Here is a 15,967-nt window from a genome sequence, read left to right as displayed (position 1 = left end):
ACTGTCGCAATATTTGACTCACAACTAAATGAGAATACGACTTTAATGGAAATTACCAAAAAAAGGGGCCCCTAATTGAATTATGCGAGGCATAATCGTAATCTATGTTGAATTACTTTTAAAACAATATATCACACGACTATGTCCCCATAAATTTGGAAATGACCGGAAATGGGGGGTGGGCCCCCGAACCTATTTTAAAAAAAAGGGCTCAGAGGTTCTCATCATATTCATTCATAGAGTATTCATACCAAACTGCATTCTGATCTAACGAGAACTAACAGAGGAGTAGTCATTTGAAAAATGGGGCACCCGGGGGGCACCCCCGTGACACGTATGGGGTAATGGGCCCCATTTATATATTGGTATGTGCCAATGATTCAATACCACCAACTGTCGTAATATTTGACTCACAACTAAATGAGAAATCGGCCTTTCTTCTTCTTTTGGGGCCCCTTGGCGGGAAAAAAATAATTGCACGCTTCTCATTTTCAAACTCCATCAAGGTATTGATACCCTGAAGCCACACACCATATTTGGTTATCCTATCTTAACAGTTTCTGAGAAAAGTTGTCCCCTTTAACTCTGACGGACGGACGCACAGACGGACGCACGGACGGAGCTCAAACCTAAATCCCTCTTCCACTTTGTAGCGGGGAATAATAATACATTGGATTTTATATAACGCTTTATCGTGGACACTCAAAGCGCTTTACAGTATTAAAGCATTATTCTTTCACTCCATCGGCCCCTCCGACCACCACCAACACTCACTCACACACACTACATTCATACTAAGCAATGTGGGTGAAGTGCCTTGCCCAAGGGCACAATGACAGATACCAGTGGAGTGACTGCCCCCCACTGTGGCACCTGGAATTCTCAGTGGTCTCCCATCCAACTACTATCTAACTACTAATGACAGGTTGGTATGGTCACATAAAGTCCTCATGTATATTTTTTCACAGGTGTGTGTGTGTGTGCGTGTTTGTGTGTGTATGCATGTGTGCGTGTTTGACAGCCAGTCTAAAAGATGACATAATGAAAATGCTCCCGTCTGACCGCTGTCAAGGATAACGTGTGTGCTCATCCATGTGACATGTCGCATCACTCTGCTGAGTGAGGCTGACTGGAGACGAGCAAACACGCAACACACACAAACACGTGAATATGTATGTAGCACCGCACACACGGATATGATGGAGACAGTTATGTGCAAACACAAGTGTTTTTCATTTACTTTTACCACTTGCCATTTCAATGCAAACACAGATGAACTTATTGTTTGTGGATTCATTTATTCCAGGTTTATAGAAAGTTTCTTTTGCTATAAATGACGACGTATTTGACTTTTGCCAAGAAGAACAGGTCTGATTTGCAACAACAGCATAAAGTTAAACAGAATTTACCAAATGTGTTTTTTTGCATTCACATCCGCAGCTTTATAACTGTCACCCACTTTGACCCCCCCCCCCCCCCCCCCCCCAAGACCCAAAACTCTACATTTGTTTGCACTATTATCTATGTAAATATCTATTTGTGTTTCTACTGTCTGCTCTTGTGTTATTATGTTGCTGCAAAGATGAATTTCCCCTCTGGGAATCAATAAAAGAACATTCTATTATTTTCTATTACGTTACTTTTTTTACTTCAAATACATTGATTTGTGGCCTAAAGCAGGGGTTCTCAATCTTGGGGTCGCAAAACACTGGGAGGGGGTCGGCAGATGCCTTCAAGAAAACAAGAATATTTTTTTTTAGCAATTTGGGCCCAGTTTCGCTTATTTTTTACCCTTTTTCTGCCACTACACCAAACGTGCCATATTTTTGCTCCTTTTCATGCATTTTTGCAACATTACTCCAAATTCTGCCACTTCTCCATCAAATTTCTATTCCTTTTTTGCACATTTTTTCCACTTTTAAGACATTTTCAGCACTTATAAACTAGAGCTGGGCGATATATCGAATATACTCGATATATCGCAGCTTGTAGTCTGTGCGGTGTTGAAAATGACCATACCGTTAAACTCGCGGACTTTTTTTTTTTTTTTTTTTTTTTTGAAATGTCATCTTAATGACAACATGCACAAAAGGGCACTATTTGTTTTAAAATATTGTAGTGGCATTATGTACAAAAAGTGCACTTTAATTTTGTGTTTTGAAATGCCATGTGAGTTGCATCCTGCACTAATGTCTTGTTTTGAAATGTCTCTGTGACAATTTTGCACAGAACGTGCACTTTCTGTTGACAATTTTATGTTTGAGCCAACTTTGACTTAGTTGTGATATCCCCTTTTTTGCATGAAAGTTTAAAATTGGCATATATTAATGCAGTATGATCAAGAATGTTTTAATGTAGACATATAGAATCATCATACTGGTGTGATTTTGTGCATCAAAGTGTTAATTCAAGGGTAATGCAAAATATCGAGATATATATCGTGTATCGTGACATGGCCTAAAAATATCGCGGTATTTATAAAAGGCCATATCGCCCAGCCATATTATAAACCCTTTCCACCTAATGTTGCACATGTTGACCCATTATTGTCACTTTTAACCTTATTTCATAATATCTTAATTTTTGGCCAATTTAACCACATTCACAATTTTTCATGCCAATTATTTGCCAGTTTAAACTAATTGTTCCTCTTAATTGTTACAATGTTTTTTTTTGTTTTTTTTTTTACCAGAGTCTGTTTTTGACCACTGTAATTGCAACTTTTGACCAATTTCTGCATTTTTTAAAATCCCATTTCACTATCTTTTCTACCATTTTTGGTCACTTTTAACCAATTTCATTTCTGATTAAAACAAAGGTTTCCATCTTTAAGATGACTTTGTATTATGGCCCAAATAACAATAAACTTCCTTTCTTCCTTGAAAAAATGTGGTTATCACATTCATAGAACAATGGACCATCATTTTGCTGACTTTAGGGATATATTTATGGATGGTCCCGTCTCTACATGACTGTTCCTCAATGTTCATGTCTGTGTTCAACCACCTGCAGGTACAGTGGGGGTCCCCGGTCTCTGGAACCTTTATTTTAGGGGTCGCGGGCTCAAAGGTTTGAAAAGCACTGACCTAAAGTGTGCATGATGTGGCAGGATGTTTATGGTAGTAGTGAGCAGGCTAAATTGGCCAATCTGATAAAAAAAAAGCTGCAGCCTGTAAATCTATTGTACTGATGGTAGTAGTAATTTCCTCTCAGGCTTGCACTAAACTAAAACAACACTTGCCTAAAAGTCCTGTGTTGTGATGAAGTGCTAGAAAGTGCAGCTTTAGTAATCAGATGTGTGCTAACCGCATTAGTTCACCCGTGTCTCTCTTAGGTTGCCTGCTCCTTGATCTAACTCAAACTGATTGTAGTACAGCCGCTACAACATGCCAGATGTTCCTCACTGCTCCACGCTTTATCACCATTTATTTGGCATGGGGAATATTTTTAAATATTTTCTTATTAATCCTGTCCCAGCGATTAGTTGCACCTCCTGTCTTTGCTGCCTCACTCTAGTTTCTTGTCATAATTCTTGGCACGAACGCCAGGAAAACCACCGTCCCAGTTTTTCATTAGCGTCAATCACTCTGGTGAGGAGGAGGAGGACGAGGAGGAGGTGGAGCCGGTGCTGGAATCTCACTGTAGACATTTCGCCCCGCCTTGTCACAATGACTGACAGGTGGGTTGCACGCTGATATGCAGCCACTAAGGTAGAGCGAAATCGAGATGTTGAGAAGCCTCATGTGCTCGCACACGTTGGAGGCAAATCAAATCCACTGTTATTTAGAATGTTGAGTGTTTATCTGAATATCTCAGTCTCTGCTATGGCCCCAGGAGACAGACAGGTACAATGTGCATTGACTGATAATCCTGTTGCTGTCTTGTTTGGACTGCCATATCTCTGATAAAGCTCCAAATCACATGGGAGGTCATCCTCTACCAGTCATTCTCAATTCATTAGCACTGGGAGTGGAGAGCGGTGCTGCCTGAGCAGAAATGGGAGAGAGCAATCTACAGGTAGTGGAAAACGGATCTGAATGAAATTCCACTTCGGTGTGGCGACACATTTCTATAACTCTGTGATCAAAGACTTAACAAATCTCCACTATGCAAGGACAGAAAATGTGTGAAGAAAATGAATGAAAGATATTCCATGAAGAGCTCAGCACTACACTGTGATATTCTTTAGTGTTCGGAATTATGAGTTCAAGTAAAGGAGAGATATCAAAGTCGTGATGTGGTGGATTGATATTATTTGGTCCTTCTGCCTCTGACTAGCCTGGCACAATGGAAGCTAAAGCAACATATAAACAATAATTCCATGACTATGATTAGGTATTTAAGCTGCATATTGTATTTTAATATATATTACACTCAAACTCACATTTCAACCTGTGCCTCCTCCTCATTTTTAAGTTATTAGTTACTTATTTTTGTGACAGAGAGAAAGCTCAGCTGAAAGAGGCAACAACACAATCAGAGGAACTATAGTAACAGAAAACAGCATTTCTTTGTGTTTTAACTGTACTTTAATACATTTTGTGCAGTGAAAATATAAAACTACCTCAAACAAACCACACAATTAAAGAAGGCTTGACAAGTGGGATAGTCAGAGACAGGAAAACTCGAATATTCTAATGACAGTGGGGTAAATTCTGCACAACATATGCATACTGGATGTGCTAGGCCTCTATTTTAAATATTGACAGAATATTTTCCCATTTCTGGCAACATTTTTATATTATCCACTAGTGCTGGGCAATATTGCCTAAAAAATAAAAAATAAATTCCAATTTTTTAAAGAAAAATTCAAGTTTCGATTCAATTTTCAATTTTTTTTTTTAAATGCACTTAAAAATGACTGCAGACATCAAATATATTGTCAAAAGTGCAACTTTATTGCTGTGATTGTCCTTAAGAGTTAAAATGCAAAGAATAACCCCAAAATAAAAAGTAAACGAGGCTCTGTCATTCAACTATTTCAAGCTTTAACCCACAAAAGTGCAACAGCACACAGTAGCTTCAATTTTCTGATTAAGAAAACTACATATTTTATAACATATAACATTACAATTAAAATAATAAACTCTTCCCTTAGCATCTCAGCATAATGTGAATAAAAAATTAAACATGTCTGTGGCACACATATAGCCTACTCAAAGGGTAAACAAATGTAAACAAAGAGGGGGGTAGCTCACATCGAAACGCGAAAAAGTCCAAAAAAACTGCGGTGGAAAAAAATAAATTTAAAAAAATTAAAACTCAAATTTGCAAAATAAAAATTGTTTTTATCTACAAATTTGATTAATCAATTTTTTGCCCAGCCCTATTATCCGCTAACACTAACAAAGAAAATACCTTTTAAAGGAGAGTGTCACTGAGCAGTCACTTCTATGGGCTTTGAAAGTAAAAACAATAAAATGAAAATCAAATTTAAATTCACATATTTGGAAACAAAACAGAAGCCACTCATGTAATCTGATGAGATAAGACTTTGTTTCCCCAAAAATCAAATGTGTGCAGGGTGCTCTGACTGGGGGTCTGTGTTGGAGGAAACGTGGGGAGCAGATGGCAAACCACATTCACATATTTTGGGATTGCCCGCAGATTTGACCGTACTGGGATGAGGTTGGACAAGCTATCTAATATTTTCAGTGGGGTGACCGACCATTCTTTTCAAACAATCTACCTGGGCAACACTGCATTAAATCCCTGCTAAAGATAACATTAGTGGCCACTAAGAAGGCAGTGAAAGTGGTTACAGCCTGATCCTCCAACACAGACTTACTGGGAAATTATGATGGCTAATATTGAGAATATGGGGAGAATTACTTTTACATTGAACCAGAAGATGAGTATATTTTATGTTCATTGGGAAAAATGGATTGTGTATGTAACCTTGAAAAGTAACCGTTGAGCCATTTATGTATAAACTGACTTATATCCCTCCCTTTTTTTTCATCCTTTCATGATGACCAAATGTATATTATTGCTGTGTTTTGTCTACAAACATTACAATAAAGCAAAAAAAAAAATAAAATAAAAAAAAAAAAATCAGAGGCCACTCCTCCATCAGTGACGTCACATCGTTTTTAAACACAAGGTGTCAAAGCCAATACAGCTGATGTGACTTCCCTGACAGGGTCATGTTTTGACTGCTTTCTAATTTGCTTTCCAGCAGCAAGTCTCTTGTTGTTGGCACAAAACCATTTTCCTTCATGCTATAAAGCAATTTCCCAAACTTCCCAGGGAACACAGCAAGAGCGGTACATGATGTAAATGGCGTCTGGTTTCATGGCAACCCTTGTCAGAGCTGGTTTTTGTTTGTTTGTGATGATTACACTAACACAATAACCATCCTCTGAGATGCTCCTTTCATCAAGACAATCTGGTTATCTGGATGCATGTGTGCATATTTTAGGAGCTTCCTAATAGGAACCCTACCTGGAGCCGCACTGTTGGCGGAGGGTCCGCTGGCAGGAGAAATGGGTCCAGATCCCGATCGTGACTGCTGGGACTGAGTGGAGCCTGCAGGGGAGACCACGGGGGAGGGCGATGGGCCGCTCCTCTGGCTGGGGAGGTGTGGTGAGGCGTGCGGGGAAAACGGAGACTGTCCCTGGTTACCGGTGCCTCCCTGCTCCCCTTGGCTGCTGCTGCTGCTGGAGGAGCCGCTGGCGCCGACGGCAGAGACCACACCGGCCTCCGTCCCAGTGGGGAGGTCATCAATGGAGCCAGAAAGATCCTGGAACACAGGAAAAGGCTCGCTGTGAGTATTTACACAGCTCGGCCAAGCGTTTGATGAGAGCTGACACGCAGCAGGTGGCATATTTAAATGTAAGCTCACACATTTTCCACACATTACTGATTATGTCATAATAAAGCTTTTTCAATAGGGTGTAAATACCAGGCTTTTACTGGAATTCATTCTTATGAGTTAGAATAGGATGCAGTGACATAAAATGTACCACATCATCCAAAGATGCAGCTGGCTTAAAGCTTTAATTTGATTTAATTTGAATTTAATTTGGTTTATAGACGCTTCCTACAGTATGCTTGAACTTTCAGCCTCTATATCAGGGGTCACCAATCTTTATGTAACTGTGAGATACTTCATAAGTACTGAATAGTCTGAAGAGCTACCAGTTTGAAAAGCACCCCTTAAATACCAAATGTTCATGTTTCACTTTAATTAGAGGGTAAAATAATAAGGAAGGCTAGCAGTAACTGAAAAAGGTAGGAAATGTTAAGGTTTCATCATGCAACACTTTATTTCTCCTAATTTATGCAACCGTTTCATTATAATAGAAAATGATGTCATATTTTAGGAACATTACATCATATTATATATGACATACCACAACCCATACACACAATCTGCAACACTTAAACACATTTGTCACAATGTTTTAGTGAAAATAAACATTTAAAGATGGTTCATTTAATACTAAAACTTTATCAGGTCCCACAGTATTTAACTCTACTAAGTACTAACTATTTGGCATATGTTTTTATCTTTGTGAGTTTGAATCCTGAAAAGTAAATCAGATTTTAGTTGGAGCTTCCTACTTCATCTCACACCACCCCGCTGTCCTTCGAGAACCACTGAAGTAAATTAACAGGAGACTTCTACATCCCAGAGAAAATGATCTTAATGACAGTACTAAGGCAGAGGAGCCCAAGCATCCCACAGTAGAAGCCACTACACGAGCTGCTGTGGTGAAAATAAATTGTAATGGGCTTTGAATCCGACCAAGAGTGAGTTCATATTACAGTTTTCATTCCCTGGGGTGAGCGTATAACTTCATTTATGCTTGTGTGTGTGTGTCTGTGTGTGTGAGTGCGTTTCTATTGAGTAGGTACTCGTCTTTGCTGAAACGTTCCAGGGAATGTCGGCTGACAGGGAAGTCGCTGCAAAATATTTGACAAGCACGACGTGAAGTAGAAGAAAAGATGAGAGAGGGATGGAAATAAAGATGTGATATGATGAAGTGCGACAGCTGCCCGCTACGTCCACAACACACGCACAATCACACAATATAGCGGCTGTGTCGCAGCTGTATTGGACGATGAGGGAAGTCATCTGGAAGTGACCTGAGCTCCCTGACTGGTGCTGGGATGGACGGGGATAGGGTTGCACATGAATACCAGCTGGTCCTCCGTGCTGCAGCAGGCCTGCTGACCCTCCTCAGTCTGCACCACCTGAGCCCTGAGTCATCGACCCCGTTATTTCACGCTGACGTCTGCCAGTCACACGGAACTCACAGAGTTTGTCAAATCCACACAGACGCATTTGGAAAAGAAATGGGAAATTGAAAAGAAGTTAACTAATGTTTTTAGGATCACAGTTAGCTTTAGCTTTTCTTGCTGCTCGTTATCTGGTTCACTTCCTGCCATGTCGCAGCTGTTCAGACTAAAACGTGCATTTAATGGGCATTTGTCACCACATTGTGCTTGTTTTGTTTTATTCATAAGGTGGACATTATGTTGTCAATATCTGTCAATGTCATGAAGGCTGTTACTAGGTGTTGTTCGTTAAATGATGACACCTTTGGAGCTATGTTGGCATTTTTTTGGGGTTAGGTGGAGGGATGTAGTGGGGTTAGGGGTTAGGATAACGAAGGGTTAGGATAACAAACAACACTTATTGACAGCCTTCATGACATCTTATTCATGCTAATGACAAGTGTCATGTCATAATAATGACAGCGTAATGTCAGCCTTATGTTTAAAACTTCAAGTAAAGCGTTAACTTTTGTTATTACACAACTTTCATGCATCATTATTGAGCTATTAACTTAAGTTTATACATTTAACTTTGTAAAGCAGACATGTTTTAAATTGTAAAATTCAAATGGTGTAGTTTGAAGTGATATTGTATTCTGATGTTTTTTATTTTTTATTGTATTGTATATAGTATCCTGATGCTGCTCCATAGACTGTGAATGTAATGCACTGACCATCGTCTGTGTTGTATGTATGTGACTTCTGCTCTGAGAATTGCTACAAAATAACTGCCCTATGGGATCAATAAAGTTTTCTGAATCAAATCTTTTTCTTTTTCCACAGTTTAGCGAATTAATTAAATACATACAATTTAAGTTAGATTTTTCAGCTTTAGTAGTGGTTTATGTATGTATGTAAATAAATAATCTTATAAAGAAAAAACACATTCATGAGCAATCATAAAAAAATAATATGCGTTGACAAAAATCATGTTTTGTAGTATTCTGAAATTATGTAAAAAAAAAAAAAAAAAAAAGCTAAATATCATCTGTTCACAATTCCTGAAGCTGGAAAATGACACCAGTTTGAAGGGCACACATCGGGAGTGATAAATATTAAAGCGAAATCATGAAACATAAAGTCGACAGTTTAGTGCTGGTATTTTATTTTGTCTGTCTTTTCTGAATGAGTGGTATAAACAAAGATTTTCTTTATAGCTTTCCTAAACGCATTAATGCTTCAGTCTAAACATAACAAAATCAATATTTAATGTGGCATTAAGTCGTATATTTTAGGGTAAACCTACTCTTCATCACTCTGGCAGCATGTCTTACACAGAGACGACTCTTTTTCATTCATCATGCACCACTTTATCTGTGGACACACCAGTCAGTGTGGGCACTCTTTCTGCGGCTGCTTGTTTTGGTTAATGTGATCGCCGTGGTGACACACAAAGCCTTTGTTTTCCATCATGCCGCTGTGAGTGCCCACCAGCTCTGCCAGTCTGTCGCTTGTTTTCTTTTTCCTTGGTTTGTCTCTGGACAATTCCCCGTCTGCGTCCGAATAGTCCTTCCTATCTCCTTTCCTATCCACTGTTAGCAGACTTCCTAAAGGAGTTAGGGAAATGCCATCACGTTGATTTGACAGTCAGACGGACTTCCACTAGGTGACATAATAATCCTACGGCGGTGAAGGTTAGTAGCGTCTGCTGTGGTGAAAAAGCACATTAAAAACACTTTCCCCTGTGCCTCTAACTGCTGATATAATCTCAAATATCACAAGGTTTGAATGTAAATTAGAGGAACAGAGGCCATGAGGAACAAAAGTGAAATTAAAATAACGTCACATTGAGAATGGTTGCTCACACTCAACTTCCACTCAGAAATAAACATTAATTAAAAAATTTGTATGATTTTATGAAATGGTTACATTTATGCAAGATATAAGCTTCCATGATGTTGTATGCATACAAATGTACAACTGCACAAAGCATAATGTGGCTAAAAATGTCTCTGATACCTTTTTCTTGAAAGACAGAGTGCTTCATTTTATGTCAGTTATAATCTGATAATATGGCATACACATCATAAGATATGGGTTTTAGATTATTTAAAGTTGTTAAATTGTTCAAGGCTTATTATTGTATTGGTAACTTACATTATCTGCATCCCTTTTCAGTCATCGTGAGTTTCTGTGAACACTCGGATGAGCGAGTCCCTTTAAAGCTACGGTAGGCGATTTTCTCCAGATACACTTTTTAAGTTTTTGGTTGAAATTGTCTTTATGTCCTGACAGAAATTAAGATCTTATGTGCTCCGAAAAAGGAACAAAGAAAATCTGTCAACTGTAGCAGCTGTAAACCTGTAATAACTTCCACCAATGGAAAAAAACACTGTTTTTTTTTTTTAACCAATCACGTCTCCCTGTTCGTTCTTGAACCCTCACCTGCATGACGTCACACTGAAAGCATGTCACCGCTATTACAGTTTAAACAGAGTTTTTGGTCACGTTTTTTAACATATGTAATGGTAAAGTATATTGTTTACTTACTGCTGAATGAGACATGAGACAATGAAGTCATGCTCCTGCAGATGACTGCTCACTTGACCACAGTCTGCACTGCTGGGTATGTTTTCTTATATTATATTGCTTGTATCCTCCTTAAACTATAAGAGCGTTACACAGCTAATGGGGATCTTAATAAAACAAACTGTTACATTAGCTAGCTAGCTGAACCTACAGGTGACCCAAGGCTAATAAGTTAGCAGCTAGTAACGCTGCTAAGTGGTAACAAAGCCTGTAAATATAGATTAATATAGATATTGGGAGACTTGTATGCTTCAGGAGGATTTTGACGGGAATATTGATTGCAATATAGTAAAATGATAGTTGCTAATAACTGTATACCCCAGTTGCAGTCGACGTTGCGCTCCCCCCACCCCCTTTTCACTAGGTACGTGAATGTGTAGTTATGTCACCTTATTTAATCAAAATCAAATCAAGCTTTATTGTCATTTTGCTGAACATATACATTAGTGCAGGCAAGATGAGATAACGTTAAAAACATACACGCATACTGATACACACACATCCCTGAGACATTTTCATAGCTTTATAGTCCATTGTAGGTTTCGCTCCAGTTGTGTTTTTGGCTTTGGGAACAGAAAGAACACGACTCCCGAGCCAAACTCTCGGGCTACCTGGTATCCGACTTGCACAAGCTATGAGCACACCGCTTCACCATTGTGCCTGCTCTGAGCATGTCGGTCTTTACTTACGTAGTAACGATTGCTCGGACGTATGATTGGACAATGACTGTTTGTGGGTGGAATTTTGCGAAAGGTCAACTGTGGGTCAGCATTATCTGATCTCCTTTGGCAAAGGATGCATCAGTGTTTCTTAGGCTAAAGGAGGTTATAAAGGACGCATTGAGTCTCCTTTCCTTAGCTTTTAGAGAATTGGAACGCTCCTTATCATCACTTAAACACTTCCGGGGGTTAAGTAAAAGTGGACAGAAAAAATGGAGTCACGCAGCGTTCTGAGCGCCGTGATGTAATACACCTCCTTCACCAATAGGAGGGGTTGATATATTTTAACAGACTGGCTGACTTAGGTCTATGCCATCTAAATTGGTGGGGTTAACGTGAATACGTGTAACCATCACAATGGCTTTTCCACAACACATGAAGCTAGCTACATGTACTGCTTGGTTGTTAACCTAGAGGCTAATTGTGTGAATGGATGGGAATAATTGCATTTGATCTAATTGGGTGCTGTTGCCAGCTTTTCTAGTGGCAGTTTAGGGGTGGAAAAACGTGTACCAGTAATTTGTTTAGAGGCTGTTAAGCTCATTTGGATCATACACTTGCTTAAGCACAGCTGTGTGGCGCAAAAGTTAAAAAAAAAAAAAAGTAGCTGCACTGTACACCATAAAACAGTAGGAAAGCCATAACACCTGTGGATTCAATGGAATCAAAACGCACGCAGATCATAAAGACTACAAAGCATTCACACACTTTCTTTGCTTAAGTTTATCCTCGTCATTGGTCACAGAGCAGCGAGGCACCTGGTCTGCTACGTAGACATATGCAACAAATCAAAGAGCCAACCAGGCAGGCATGCAGTCAGATGATCCAAACGCCCAACAATCTGGGGCCCCAATCCAAAGTGGCCCAAATCCAATTTGTTTGGCTCAGGGCTGCAAATTGCTCTGTGCATTGAGTCTCCAAATAGCTGTCAACCACTCCCGCTAGGCATCCTGTATCGCTTAATTCGCTCTTGGAGCATGTAATTGTCATAATAAGAAAAATATTGAGGTGATAATAACTAGTCACTTTGAGATAACCTCCCCCCTCCCCCCTCCCCCCTACCTCAAGATGTGCACACACACATTGACGTGCACACGCACACAAAGAGCTGTATATAGACAATTAAGTGAGACCACCATCTACAGATTTCACACAACACTGGAGAGGCAGTGACTTGTAACCCTTCACCTCACTGGTGGTGCTGGGGCTTGTGTGTGTGCGTGTGTGTCAGGAACTGCAGGGCTGTCACAGTAAGACATGCTTGAGCACTGATGCGGTGTAAGGGACAGATGAGGCTGAACATACACACGACACAAAATCCCCATCACTCACTCGTGCCACTGACCCAATCTCACATGGCATTGGTGGAAACTTTGCAACACATAGGGATTTAATCAAAGTTGGGAGAGTTGAGAGATAATCATAGAACTCACTAAAACTCACAGCCCTGCTGTTTAATACTTATGTAACTCAGAGACCATGATATTTCATCAACTCTACCTTTCCTAAACTATGACCCAAACTGGGTCAAGACTCAACAGTTTCACATCTTGGGATAGAGGAGTAGAATGGCTCAGAGATACGATACAATTCACGATTAATCCGGATACTAAACAATAAGATAAACACTGCAATATATCACGATATCAATAATTACAAATTTCACCTTTACAAGTACAAAATGATATGAAATACCTATTATTTCTTTTTGTTTAAACTTGCTTCTATAACAGATTCTGATTCCGTTAAGTTCTTCAAAAAAAATAAAAAGTAACCACATACAGCTATAAAAGTGCCAAGTATGTTTTATGAAAATAAAGTGCAATAAACCTCCAAGCTAAAAAGTATTGAGGAGTGAGATAGTTTAACAAGGTCTGATGTGGTTCACTGACACCCAGTGACCGGGCGTTTACGTGCTATATGTTTTTTTTCTTACACCCTTTGAACATTACTTGTAATAGAGCTGAATATTTGGCAATGATCTGCTGTGTTATCATTTCACGCAGCTGAATTTGCGTACAGCGGTGACCGTGGCTCAGGTGGTAGAGGGTCGTCTTCTGATCGATCCCAGTACCTGACTATGTGTCGAAGTGTCCTTGGGCAAGACACTGAACCCTAAGTTGCTCCCAGTGGTCGACTAGCGCCTTGCATGGCAGTCCTGTCCCACTGGTGTGTGAATGTGAGAGTGATTGGGTGAATGAGCTGATATGTAAAGCGCTTTGGGACTGCTTCAGTGTGGTTATAAGGCGCTATATAAATCAAGTCCATTTACCATTTTACAGTGTTCATTCTTATTCAAAATAATTATACATATATCATAAATATGCTTTATCCCGCCACAGTCAATTTTAATTAAAAAAAGTTTTATAAAATTTGGGACTTGCTATTTCTCAAACACAATTATAAATATAATAAACATTCCTCGACTAACCCTGGTAACTGTATTCATTGTGACGTTTGCTGGAAATGATGCCACTGAATTATTAAAATGTCACCGTTTAATGCTCACAACAGCATGAATGAGCAATGATTGAATGATTCTGCTCAGAAAAGGCCATATAAAGCCACGCTGCCAAAAATTACTGTGTTTCCCCCAGTCTCTAAAAGTGCAACGTTAGAGTAATTTCTGCAAAGTCTGTAGGTGGAAGAACAATGACAGCAGTGATGAAGACAAGAGCAGGTGACTTTTTGTATACTGTTTTCATTATCATAAAACAGTAATGTTTGTATTGATAATGATATCCATGTGCATACATAAGGGAGCTTCCTTTTCACAGGTCAGGAGTAAAATTAGTTTTAATGGCACACATAACTAAGGTAACAGCAGAGCAGTGTACAGAAATAACACCTCAGTGGGCTCAGAGGCCAGTTTTGTTCTCAGTTTCTCCTCTCTTGGTAAATATGATGATTTAAACTGTAATTAACTGCAAAAGCTATCGTTTGTAGGCCTGAGGGACAGGTTTTCTCCTGGCAGCACTGCTCTCCTTTATCTGCTCTGGATGCTGTACTTTCTGTCTTTATGGCGCACGAGAGAATAAAAGAAAAATGCATCGACTCAAAGATGCTTTTTAACCTCTCCTCAAACTATCAGTTGAAGAAAAATCTAAATGAAATGCCACACAAATGAATCCAAATGGACCGCGAGCTGAATGCGTGTATCTTTGAATGAAGCTTTTAATGTAGCGCTCCAAATGTAAAAACCTTCAATAAGCACTATGAAGCACAGAGGGAAGATGAGAAATGGGACCGGGGAGAAGAAGATTTAACAAAACACCCACACCATCTTTTCTTTCCTTTTATGTCAATCACTTAGAATATCCACCAATGCTGGAATGATGATGGCAATCGGCGAAGATGATGAAAACCGACAGAAATGATGATCGCTGAAGAGCTCAAATAATGTCATGGCGTTCCTAATGTGCTTGCTGACACGTAGTACAATACATCATACGCTTTAACAACTTAAGGAAATGAATGACTGTGCAAAAACATGATGAAGAGGTTATGAGTCGGAATTTTCTGCTGAGGGACTCTCAATGAAGTCATCAGGGAGGAAAGAGGTCCAGAGACTGTGAAGGGCCTGGCCATGATAATGCTAACCACAGATTAATGCTTTGGCACACTGTGCTTTATGCTGGCACTCAGCAGGCAAACGTGATCAAATGCCAAACAGGGATCTCTCTCTTTCCCTTACATCAGGGAGGAATTTTACCATTTCAAGAGTTGCAAATTCAAATCTCTCCCTTTTTTACGTCCACTATTAGAAACACAAACCAAAGTAATGTATCTAAGGATGAAAAATATTGTCTACAACACAGAATAGTACAATAACAGTGCGTGTGTGGGTGTGTGAGATAGGAAAAAGGGATAGAAGGAGATATAAGATTTATACCGGTCTATGTGTTGAAGTGTCCTTGAGCAAGACACTGAACCCCAAGTTGCTCCCAGTGGTTGACTAGAGCCTTGCAAGGCAGCTTTGTCCCATTGGTGTGTGAATGTGAGTGTGAATGAGCTGATATGTAAAGCACTATGTGACCTCTGTCTGTTAAAGGTGCTATAGAAATAAACATTACTTACAGTACTTACTTCTACATAAGGCTGATATTATGCTGTCACCTGTCATAGAATAGAATAGAATACAATCAACTTTATTGGCCAAGTTATGCAAGTTATACACACTTTGACTTGGTGAACTGTGCTCTCTCCAATAGTGTAAACATTAAATAATAACAATTAACTAGAAAAAAAATATAAACATAAATATAAACAGTAGTTAGACTAATATGTGCAAAACTAAGATAATAATAATAATAATAATAATAATAATAATACTAGTAATAATAACAATAATAATAATAATAATAACAATAATAATAATAATAAGATAATAGTGCAGTAGTGCATGAACAAGGTGTCATTAAGCTGTCATTCAGTGT

At 39.1% G+C, this 15,967-nt stretch overlaps 1 protein-coding gene across 8 annotated transcripts in view; it reads right to left on the bottom strand.

The window, feature by feature from the left end:
* Positions 1–15,967, bottom strand: part of arid1b (AT-rich interactive domain 1B) — a 230,419-nt gene that overhangs the window by 70,439 nt on the left and 144,013 nt on the right. For all 8 annotated transcript variants that reach the window (XM_028438181.1, XM_028438183.1, XM_028438185.1 and 5 more), the window contains one exon: positions 6,445–6,742. In XM_028438181.1, coding sequence (XP_028293982.1) covers positions 6,445–6,742 — 298 coding nt within the window. The remainder of the gene's footprint in view (positions 1–6,444; positions 6,743–15,967) is intronic.

This window comes from Gouania willdenowi, chromosome 22, assembly GCF_900634775.1.
Source record: "Gouania willdenowi chromosome 22, fGouWil2.1, whole genome shotgun sequence".
Lineage (NCBI taxonomy): Eukaryota > Metazoa > Chordata > Actinopteri > Blenniiformes > Gobiesocidae > Gouania > Gouania willdenowi.
Note: the sequence above shows the minus strand (reverse complement) of the source record. Positions and strands in the feature narration are given on the sequence as shown.